Source organism: Pinus tabuliformis, chromosome 4_2, assembly GCF_031772625.1.
Source record: "Pinus tabuliformis cultivar Carrire ecotype Pingquan chromosome 4_2, CPIR1, whole genome shotgun sequence".
Classification (NCBI taxonomy): domain Eukaryota; kingdom Viridiplantae; phylum Streptophyta; class Pinopsida; order Pinales; family Pinaceae; genus Pinus; species Pinus tabuliformis.
In genome coordinates, this window is record NC_142304.1 from 482,642,877 (window position 1) to 482,654,472 (window position 11,596).

Here is an 11,596-nt window from a genome sequence, read left to right on the forward strand (position 1 = left end):
GTGTTTTTAGGGCCTACCTTAGGTCCAACGCAAGTTTGTGGATGCCCTCGCTCCTTTGATCCAAATGAGCTCCTTTGTCGCGAATCTACAAACACAAACAAGGCAAACAAGTTAAATACCACCTGAAAAGCCAATATCATAAAACATATTTAACATGGAAGTCAAGGAGTCCATGAAACAAATAACATAAGATACTTGTTGAGAAAAATGAGTTTGATTGTATTAATTCAAAAGAAGAAGAACTTTACAACCTTTGCCTTGACGTTGTACAAGCTCCTCCCAGGGTCCAGCAAGAAGTCTCCTCTACTTTGACAAGTTTCACTCACTCTCCAATGAAGCCAAAAAGGTATGTGATCTCTCCCCTTAAGCTCAACTAGGAAGTTTTGATTTCACCAACATTTACCCTAAAAAATTTTCAGCTTCTAACCTCCTCAGCAACGAGCCCAATGCCTGTATTTATAGTGCAATGGAGGGAGGTTACTAAGTCCTCCTTCAAAGGGATAAAGCCCTCCTTCAAAGGGATAGCTCCTCTGATCAAGGGATTAGCTCCTTCTCTTTTGGGATGCATGAACCACCTCAGAGTTAACAATCCACGTCAAAATTCCTTCTAGATTCCTCTAGAATTAACCCAAAGTGAGTTTTTTAAGATAAAACTTGCGCCTTTTGACTTTCACAGGGGTCCGCACCCACATCGTTAGGGACAGAGCGGGCAGGTCCGCAGTTTTTGTAAACAGAAGGTGCGGGACCGCAGGTGGCAATGAGAGAAAGTGCGAAACCAGAGTTACATTGATTTTTAAGGTCTTTCTCTCATTTCCAAAGCTTGACTTGAAGAGCTGAGGTCTGAGACTTGCTTAGGAGGACAATACAAGTGATGATAGACCCATACTGACTGCAAATATTCATGGTGACGATATTTTTGTGTAACACATATAATGATTCTGCATCGTGTAGGCTTACCTCACACATTTGTACCTCTTCAGATGGAATTTCAGAAGTTTGCGATGTTCCAGCCAGCATTTTGCAGAAGCCTTGACCTCTTACAATGTTTGCTGGTTTGATCTCAATGTCATATTCCTGTAAGGCAGTAACCCAATTGGCCCTTTTCTCACTCACATCCTTCTGTACTAGAAGATTCCTTACCGCTGGAAATGGTACTATGATCTTAGTAGGGTTTTAAGTAAGAAAGGTTTGAAGTATTTCACCGCTTTGAAAACAACATAAGCCTGTTTCTCCACGTCTGAATAATTTATTTCAGCACCCTGTAAATTTGAGCTAAAAGACACAATTGGAGCTTCCGCCTTTCCTTGATTTGCTTGAGTTAGAATCACAGCATATGACTTATCTGAGGCAAATGTGTATAAAATAAAAGGCTCTGAAAAATTTGGGGTTGCTAAAACTGGAGCATTAATAATAGCTTGTTTGATCAGGTTGAATGCTTCATGTTCATCTTGACCCCATTTAAAATTTGAATTCTTTTTAATCATGGTTTGCAAAGGAGACACGATTCGTGAAAAATCTGGAACGAATCTCTTTACGAAATTGATCTGACCAAGGAAAGATTTCATGGCTTTTTTGTTATGAGGTAGGGATATTTCAGAAATTTCTTTGATTCTGTCGGGATCAATGTGAATAACGGATTTTGACACTATCAATCTTAGAAGTTTCCCTTCACTTAGTGCAAAAAAATATTTCTTTGGGTTAAGTGAAATTCCATACCTTAAACCTTGTTGAAAGATTTGTTTCAGGTCTCTGAGATGGTCGTTTCGCTTCTTCGAGTACACTATTATATCATCCAAATAAATTACTACAGATTTATTGACTAACCTTTGAATGCGATGTCCATGGCTCTCTGAAATGTGGCACCAACGTTAATCAAATCAAATGGCATCTTCCGATATGCGTATGTGCCCCATTTAGTCCTGAATGTGGTTTTCAACTGATCATCAGGATGTACCAACACTTGATTGTATCCTGAACATCCATCCAAGAAAGACATTAATTCTGAGCCCGCCACCGCCTGCAGTATCTGTTCCATAGGTGGTAGAGGAAAATTATCTTTTTGACAGGCTTTGTTAAGGTTCCGAAAGTCAATGAAAATCCTAATATCTCCATTTTTCTTTCTAACAGGTACCATATTAGAGACCCATTTGGAATGTCTGACGGGAAAGATTATCCTGGCTTTCAATAACTTATTGAGCTCAATTTTTATCTGATTTTCTAAATTGGGGTGGATCTTTCTCAGCTTTTGTTGGACAAGGTTTTCATTATCAATCATGGGAATAGTATGCTAGATGATGGAAGTGTCGTATGTTTTCAGCTCATCATAATTCCAGGCAAAAACATTTTTATATTGTCTCGAAAGACGAATATATGCTAGTTTCTCTTCAGGGGCTAGGCCGAGGCCTAGATTAATATTTTGTGGTTTAGCATCGGTCCCTAGGTTTACTAATTCGTAGTTCAAGGTTGAACTTTGAAGTTTTGAATTGGTAGACCTCTTAAACCGATCTTTCAAATCGTACAAGTCTTCTAAGTTGACCACTGACTTAGGTATAGCATTATTAATGCTATTTTGTTGCAATTGTTGATCGTGCTGGTCTTCATCAATTATTTGATTGGAGTAGGATCCTTCAGAGGTGAGGAAATTTACGATATCAGGATCGTTATTGAATACTCTCCAATTTGTGATGTTTTCAGGAATGGACGGTCTAAATATTAATTCTATTGAGAATCTATCTGGACTAAAATCTTCGGATGGAATAAGCTTAGAAGCTACGTTAGCCAAAAGGTCTGCACTTGCGTTTTGGAGCCTGGGGATTGAAGAAATATTAAACGGTATGAAATGCTTAGTCAGATCTTGTACTAAAGATTGATAGTGTTTTAAATGACCTGATAAGCAATGTACAATGTTATGTACCTGTTTAACCACAATCTCAGAGTCTCCAAAAACTTGAAGATACTTGACGTCTAACTCGATTGCTTTGTACAGGCCTTGAACCAAAGCCTCGTATTCTGCTGTATTGTTTGTGCAATCGAATTTGAGTCTGCATGTGAGCATGATTTTATCTCCTTCTGGACTAATCAGAATGCATCCTGCTCCCACTCCTTCGTTAGATCTAGAACCATCAAAAAATAATTTCCAAAACAAAGATTTATTTACAGGTTTATCTAAAAAATTGATACATTTCGAACTATCAGTTCGAGAAATTTTTTTGACTTGGGACAAAACAGAGTGTTCTAAATAGGGTGACGCATGAGCATTGAAATTGCCAAGGAAAGAATCTACCGAGTAATTGCCAATAATGCTGCTGTTATACGCTGCTGGTTCATTTTCTCCCTCTAACTCCGTTACTATGTACTTCTGGGGTAGCTCTCGTTCAACTTTTATTTGATTCGGTTTACCGTTGTAGGGCAGCCATATGTGCGACCAGTTAGTTGCGAAGTATCCATGGAGTTTTTCTGACCAATCCTGCTAAGAATTAAACCATAGAATTCTGGGATATCGACAACTAGAATGTCAATAACCTGGCATACCTTCGGGTTGGATGACAACCTTATGGTTACTTGATTTAGTTCACCAATCACTTCGACTTGAGATCGATCTAGCTAAACTATATGCACTACGGATTTCTGTGGTTGAACATTTAACTTGGCACATATAGATTTGGGTAAAATATTCGATGAAGCACCGGAATCTATCAAACAATTGTGCACATTTTTATTGAAGATTTCATAAGTAAGGAGAAACGGGGGAGTGTGAGATCTTGATCTTCCTCCAATTAGGGCGATGTCATTTGGATCAATCTTATTGATCGCATTAGTTGGAGGTCTTCCCATGTTATGGGAAGCTTGAGAAAGTACAACGGCAGGCAAAGGTGCGACTGGCATGGCATGTAATTCTTTCATCATTATCTTCTGTTGATGTTTCAACTTGCTCAGTTCGTAAAGGGTGATGTTAGCCCTAGTCTTCTTCATGTCTTCAATAATATTGTACTCCATTTCATCCGACACTATCAGTGTTTTCGATGGAGTCGTTTCATCTGTTTGGACTGGGCTAGTTTGAGTTGCTTTAGATATCGTTTTCTTTGTTGCGACTTTATCCTTTGTTGCAGAGCTTGCACTCTTCAGCTTAGTGGTAGTTTGGGGAGGATCAAGCTGATTTTTGCTTCGTGTGCTAACTGGAAATACTTCTTGATCTTCTTCTTGTGGGAGGATGAAATCCCACATTCCTTGTAATTCCACAACTTCTTCGTCATCAGTCTACCCTTTAGTGGCAATTTCCTCTTCGTCTTCCTCGGATTCAACATTTGAAATGGCATTGGGCGGCTTTGCATCTGTTGAAGGACCTCTTTTAAAAGCTCTGTAGGGCTTTTTTGAAGAAGTTTCTGCTACTTGCTTTTTTATGTCGACCATTTCATTGGACATGGTCTTTAGAATTTTCTGCAATCCTTCCAAATCAAATGGATCTTTTGCTTGTTTCTTCTTGGAGTCTTCCTTAAAGGTGACTTTTTTGGATTTACGTTCCTCTATCGCGGATCTCTTTTCCAGGGCTATGATTCGTTTCTCTACTGCTATTGCCTCTTTCATGTTATCAGCTAAGGTTATTTTATTTGCCCTGTCCATGAAGATTGCTATGTTCGATGGTAGAGCAGTGATATACCATTCACATCGTACTTCTTTGCTGGGCTGGGAAGCAGTAGGAATTTTGTTGAAAATTTTTTTGAAACGTAAATTGAAATCCTTGATAGGCTCTCTAGTTTCGGCTTTAAGATTGGATAGCTCATTGATTAATGTTTTCGTAGACCTGTCATCACCAAACTTGGTTAGGAATTGGTCCTGGAAGATGTCCCAACTTGTGATGGATCCGGAGGGTAATGAAAAGTACCATGACCCGGCTGTTCCTTGCAGTGTATAAGGAAAAAGCCGAACAACAGAATCTTCATTAGTAACCCCATTGAGATTAATGGAAAGCATGAAGTTGCTTATGTGCTCTTCTGCTAGCATGCCTGCCTCGGGATTTAATTTAGGCAGCCATTTCTCAGGATGGGCCGGTATTTGACTCAAGGGTGCAGGCATTAAGACTGCCCCAGGGTTATTCCATGGAGACTGGGTCACTGTTGAACTGCTAACAGAGGAGATTGCAGAAGATGATACCTGCGGCTGCGAGGATGAGGATACTACGATTGTAGATGATTGAAGAGGGGTTGTGGGGGTTCCAATGGACGGATGGACAATGATCTGGAGTGGAGGTGTGGATGGTTGACTTCATGGTGAAGTAGTTGAGATGGACAATGTTGACGAAAGAGTCTCACTGTCAGACTCTTGCGGTGATTTCCTCGCTCTTTTCCTGGTGGGAAGAGGTAATTCAGTTGGCTGGACGCCAAACTTTTCACTCTTTAGCCTAGTCAGGGGATGAGCAGGGTTGTATTGCGAAGTCACGCTACCTTGAGATTTATCAGACCTCTGAGGAGAAATGTAAAATCGCTGAAGTTTGTGAATCAGGGATTCTACTTCAGGAAGTTCAACGATAGATTGTTCTGAAATATCAGGGTGTGTAGCAGCGGTTGATACTCGAGCGACTTCTGACTCTGGATTTAAATGTAATGGAGAAGTCGGGAGAGATGATGAGGGAAATTTACTCTCAGAATGGTATTCAGATTTGGATTTACTTGCCATTCATAGTTCATGCCCTCCTTCTAGCGCCAAATATGTTGAAGCCCCGAAAATCGGGTCGAAAACAAGGGGGATACCCGCCCGGTCCGGACCTTGGTTGGCAGCGCCTTATCTGTTTGGTATAGCAGGTCCGACTGGGGATAATGGGACCAGTTTCCCAATCTATGTGTGCGTGTGTAGAATTTGATGTTGCTGATCTAACAGTTCCTATCTAAGCTATTCTAATTCAAACTTTTAATCTAATTCTATGCTATTGTAATCTAATAAACAACACATCTAAATCTATACTAACCCGGGATGTAATTCTTCTATTATGCGATCTAAAGAGATTTCAAATAACAACTGGTAATAAAGATCATTCAGCGATTATAAGAAAGGAAATCAATTAAAGATGAACCACTTCGCATAAAAAGTTAGAAGAAACAGTTGTGAACAACATATCGCATAATGAGCTATTCATACATTAGGCATAAATAAATAGCTATCACCATACAAAAGTGCCAAATGATAACTCAAGCATTCATGCAATAATACATAAACAACTAAAAAATGTATATCACTTTAACATATAAGCAGAAATGGTCAAGAGATAAAAGTACCATTTATGACTAGTCCTACTCATAAGCTTCAAGGAACAATGATTTATCTCTCCTTGCTCTAACATCTACTAAGAGTACAGAAGTGCAACATCAGTAACAGATATCAAATGCAAACATCAACAAATCTTGATCCATTCATTCACCAAAACCTCCTCTGAGGGTGCAAAAATGCATGTTCTGAGGACAAGTTTTTGATAAATTTTTGGACCCTTCTCTAAATGCATGAGAAGGGTTTAAATACTACTAACTAAATAAGTTAATTACACAGATTCAGGATATGGTTTAAATAACCGCCCTTTTTTCTAAGAAAAACTATTTCTAAAAATTAAATCTAATATCTAACTATTTCTGCATTTGCTCCTTAATGTTGTGAGCATTCAATATTTGCCTGGGTAGAGTCGGCTGACTGTCTTCTGCTTTTGGTTGAGCTAAGCAAACAGAAATTGTAAGAGCCAGCACCATCTTTTCAGCAAAATCAATGATATACTCGAGAGTCATCCTTTAGCTACGTGGATTTACTGTGTATGCCCAGTAATAATCCAAGTTCCACTTGGTTAATCCTCGAATTGCCTCTGCCTTTTCTTTCTTGCATTTTCCGGACTTACTAGTGACTGAGCAGTTAGAGGCTTTGCACTACCTCCGTTCTTTGATTCGGGCTTTTCTAATGCGTTTTTAGACTTTAGCGCTTTTTCCTTCACCGGGTATAAGCTTCAAAATTTGTAAACATACTGCTTTCGTGAGCTTCTGACCTTGAGCGTTAAACCGCCTGTTGATATCAGCATTGTTCAACTACTCATTCAACCATAGCTGTGAATGAAAGATCTGTAATGGATAACTCAGCACCATTATGTGAATCTGCAGCTCTGTTGCATGCGGTATCCGTTTATGATGGCATCTCTTCTCTGTCTCTGAGCATTGGAACTTTACCCTTTTCCTTCATGGTTACCTGCACATTGCTTTGTGTTGTTTCTGTTTTTCGTTCCTGCAGTTCACACATGAGGAGAGAGTAATGATAATAAAAATCGACAAGAAAGCTTTAAGCTCTACGGATGTACAAAAACATGCCACCTGACGTGAACTGAATCTTCAAAAAACACAAAACTGTCTTTCATTAACAACTGGCGTATCATTCATTAATTATCATTAAAGCGCGTATCCAGTGCTTGGTTTATGGAAATCTTTTCTTAAATGTTGAGCCGGGGAAAATCTGCGATGGAACGTTTCTGCGATTCGCATCGCAGCATCGCATTACCTCAAATTTCATTAAGATGTGTTATCGCAAGGTTGCTTGATCGCGATCGCAGTATCGCGCTATCGCAAGATCGCGGATCGCAGTATCGCACTATCACAAGATTGCGGATCACTACAATCATTAAATGGTTATGTGTTTTTCATGCGACATTGCGATATGCAATGTCGCATATCGGATATCGGCGATCTTTTAAGGTTTTTCAATGTGAGCATTTCTTAATGCATGCGATGCGATGGAGTTCGCGTCGCACTTTCGCAGTTTATCATTTTTACTCATAAAGAAATGTCCTCTCATTCTTTGCGCGATGAGATGTTCTCTTAAGGAGTAAAATACATGAGTTTTAATTGAATTTTTTAAATTTTTTTACTAAGGGTCCCCACTTATCTAGTGTTATTGCTAATTCTAAATAAGGAGGGGGGTTGTTGGTGGCCACAACAAGTACTCAATGCATCTGTCAATTAGATACTTCCCATTTAAATTATTGGCATTACTAGAAAAGTATTTAAAGTAACAAGAAACAGAACAAATAAATAAACAAGAAACAGAACAAAATACTTTGTCAATGTTCATTGAACTGCAATTGCATTTATAAGCATTGACAAAAGAGATGAGAATATTTTCCCATCAAAAGATTGCCAGTGTCACTTAGTTCATTCTTCTGTCATTTTACATGTGCTTTTCGTTCTTGTGGAGCATAAGGAAAGAGACTAAACATGAAATTGAATGTCAATTTTCAAAGAAGAGCTGAAAATTCTACCTATCATTTATGAAACTGCCCGGTAAAATAATTCATGGCAACCAAGCTTATAGATTTATAATAAATAAGACAGTGATTTTCTATAAGAAGTGTGTCCTTATCCATAACAACTAGTAAGATTGTCATTCCATGCACCATCATTATCTGCCATATATGCTCAATGCACCTTGGCCATTATGAATGTGGAACGAGTTTAGTATATGACCTCTTCTTTAGTACTGATTTCAGTGCTACGCTCGTCATAATAGCCTCTGATAACTCATACAGATTATGAGCATTGTACTCCACTATATCATTATAGTGAGCTGTTAGCAATTATCTCAAACAATTACATAGCGTCATCGAGATGAGTCATGACTTGTTCAGAGGGTAGGGTGATTGAGATGTGTTCTTCGTATGCAGTAAGAAAGTGCGGAAAAAGTTGTTTTTATTAATTAAATAAATCTTTACCATTCCGTGAAAGTTCGTATCAAATTTGAGAAACATTTTGCATATCGTAATATATAAATCTAAGTCTCCTCTAGCAAGTCAAGTCAAGCGCATTGAACAGCAAACACATTTGAAATATCCAGATTTCACTCCACACGAACTACTCTGATCTCGGCAGTCTTGTACACGGCACATTTACATTTAAAACATGGGGAAGAAAAGTAGTAGTTCATCGTTAGATTTAATTGTTTAGAATCACAAGTAAAGTAGAAGACTTGTAGTCCGTTGAAATCACAAGTTTTCAAATAAAGTTTTTTAACCTAATTTATATTCACTTTAAACAATAAAATTTGAAAATGAGATCAAAGAAAAACTAGGTAAATTGCAACCAAAATTTTCAAAAAAGCTAATAATTAGAAAACACCGAAAAAAGTACCAATAGTGGGTTATGTCGACATGTAGAATTTTGTAGGGAATTTGTTCAAGTTTGCCTTGATTCAAAGTTTTGGTTAAAACAAGACCACATTACTCACTCAATTGCCAAATGACACAATCAGTGTAAAGAACCGTTTGTTACCCATGTTTGATAGTCGCGTGCAACGGCGGGCCACCAACTCCCCACTCCAGCCAAACACAATGTGAATGCTTCCTATACGTCATTCAATGGCGGTGCTTCCAGATACTTCCTTTTTGGCCATGTCCACGCATATTCTATTTTAATTATATTTCCAGGAAAATCTGGTGGCAATTGCACCAGGCATCGCCGGATACTCAAAGGCGGCTTCGGCGTTGAAAACGTCTCAACGCGGAAAATGTCTCATTGCGGTTGCTTGTTTGGTCTCCATTCTTTCCCCTATATATATACAGCGATGAACGAGTGATCATATATAGAAGCGCAGAGTCATCTGTCACGCATCTCCTAATACTATCCTTTCCCTTTTCTGTCATTTCTTCTCTAAATCAGATTAACATAGTTGATAGTTTTTATACAAACGTCCTCATTTTACACACAGAAAACGCAGTGGTAACCAAGATTCAGAACAATACAGAAATGGCTGTGGGGAGGCTTCTTTTGGCAATCTCAGCCCTTATTTCAGTTATAAGTCTGCAAGTCGTTTATGGTATGTACAATTGATTTCAATATGTTGGGCATTTCCATTGAGAATCTGTAACTGGCTTGGTTAATCCTTTTTCTGATAATCAGATCATAGTAATTGGTCATGGAATTAACAATCATTTAATTTATAGATTACTTACTGTTCGATTGATTAATTATCAGGACGCATAATATGCGACAAGCTGCCCGTGGAGGTTTGCGCTTTTTCTGTGTCGTCTTCCGGAGCACGTTGTGTACTTGAGAAATCCATCTTGAGGGATGGCAATTTGCAGTATGAATGCCAGGTGAGTTTACATCATTTTCCATTAATTAATCTCACATATATAATTCTATGTGAAGTACTGTCTTTGCCCAACCTTCCAATTTCTAGTATGTTGGTTTAATTAGTTAATTGGGCGATTGATGATGTGCAGAGCTCCGAGGTTATAGCAGAGAATATGAAAGAATTGATAGAAACAGATGAGTGCATGAATGCGTGTGGGGTGGGGAGGATGACAGTGGGGATGTCCACGGATTCTCTAGCAGAACATGGTTTCACAAATAAGCTATGCTGTCCCCGGTGCTACAACAAGTGCCCCAACATCATCGACCTCTACTTCAATCTTGCCGCTGGGGAAGGTATTAATCAATCTTCATCATCATATTCATGTATCCTATGTTGTATACTTAATGAATATCTACATGAGACATACCCGCAACTCTGAATATATGTATGGGTTTCATAACTGAAGTTAGGCCATGATTCATTTATTTATATATAATTTGTGCAGGTGTATACTTGCCCCGCCTGTGCCAGGCTCACAGAAGCGGAGACCGGCGGATGATGAGCGAGTTTGGCTCATATGCTGCTGCTCCTGCAACAATTGGTTTTGGAGATATAACAATTTCTCCCACTTCAGCTCCATCTCCAGTTTCTTCATAGTTCAGTCATTCACAACCAGATTCCATTATTTTTCTAGCTCTTGTACTACCAGTGGAGAGCATACAATCAGATTCGTTGTGCAGGACTTATGTCTGCTATTATTGCAGGATCCATCGTGATTAGTTGGAGATTCTTTTCAAAATATCCCTTCGATTACTGAAGTTTACTATATATTTATTTGGAATAAAGGATGTAATTTGCAGCATTTATTTGTATAGTTTTATTGTATGCTTCGGCACTCTGAGGAAGTACTATTTATAGCACAAGTTTTGGGTTTGATATTTTGCCATTATTCATATTAAATGATTAGCCGTTTCGATTACTGAAGTTTACTATAAATTTATTTGGAATAAGGGATGTGATTTGCAGTAGTTATTGTATAGTTTTATTGTATGCTTCGGCAGCCTGAGGAAGTACTATTTATAGCACAAATTTTGGGTATGATTATTCATGTTAAATGATTAGCCGTCTCGATATAATGAACTTAATGAAAATAGTTTTGGTTTTATTTGCACCAATGCTCGCTTTCAAAGCCGAATAGGGTTTCACGGCTAATTGTAGATGAGATCACGTCACGAACCGCATTTTTCTCGTCGAAATCTCTTTAAAAATCCCAAAAGGAGCTCGCAACCGAAGGAAGGATTCAGAAAGAGAGGAATAAAAGAGGCAAAAAGTTAATAAATGGAGGTAAAAAAAAACATAAAATAACTTAGATAAAAGTTCAAAGAATGCGACACTTCAAAATTATGGAATTTTTATAAATGAATATGAAAACTAGTTAAGAATAAAAGATGAAAATTTAAAAAGATGTGATAAAGAAAATAAAATATATAATAAAAACCAGAAAAAC

At 38.2% G+C, this 11,596-nt stretch overlaps 1 protein-coding gene across 1 annotated transcript; it reads left to right on the forward strand.

Annotated features, from left to right (window-relative positions):
* The first annotated feature begins 9,582 nt into the window (after positions 1–9,582).
* LOC149170052 (uncharacterized) lies at positions 9,583–11,023 on the forward strand. Its single transcript, XM_089427222.1, has 4 exons — positions 9,583–9,828; positions 9,987–10,108; positions 10,238–10,442; positions 10,595–11,023. The coding sequence occupies exons 1-4, from the start codon at positions 9,759–9,761 to the stop codon at positions 10,744–10,746; spliced, it is 549 nt and encodes a 182-aa protein (XP_089283348.1). The 5' UTR covers positions 9,583–9,758; the 3' UTR covers positions 10,747–11,023.
* Positions 11,024–11,596: the final 573 nt, after the last annotated feature.

Coding starts and splice junctions, on each gene's coding strand:
- LOC149170052 (XM_089427222.1), top strand. CDS start 9,759: ATGGCTGTGGGGAGGCTTCTTTTGGCAATCTCAGCCCTTATTTCAGTT. Junction 9,829..9,986: donor AAGTCTGCAAGTCGTTTATG/GTATGTACAATT, acceptor ATTAATTATCAG/GACGCATAATATGCGACAAG. Junction 10,443..10,594: donor CAATCTTGCCGCTGGGGAAG/GTATTAATCAAT, acceptor TAATTTGTGCAG/GTGTATACTTGCCCCGCCTG.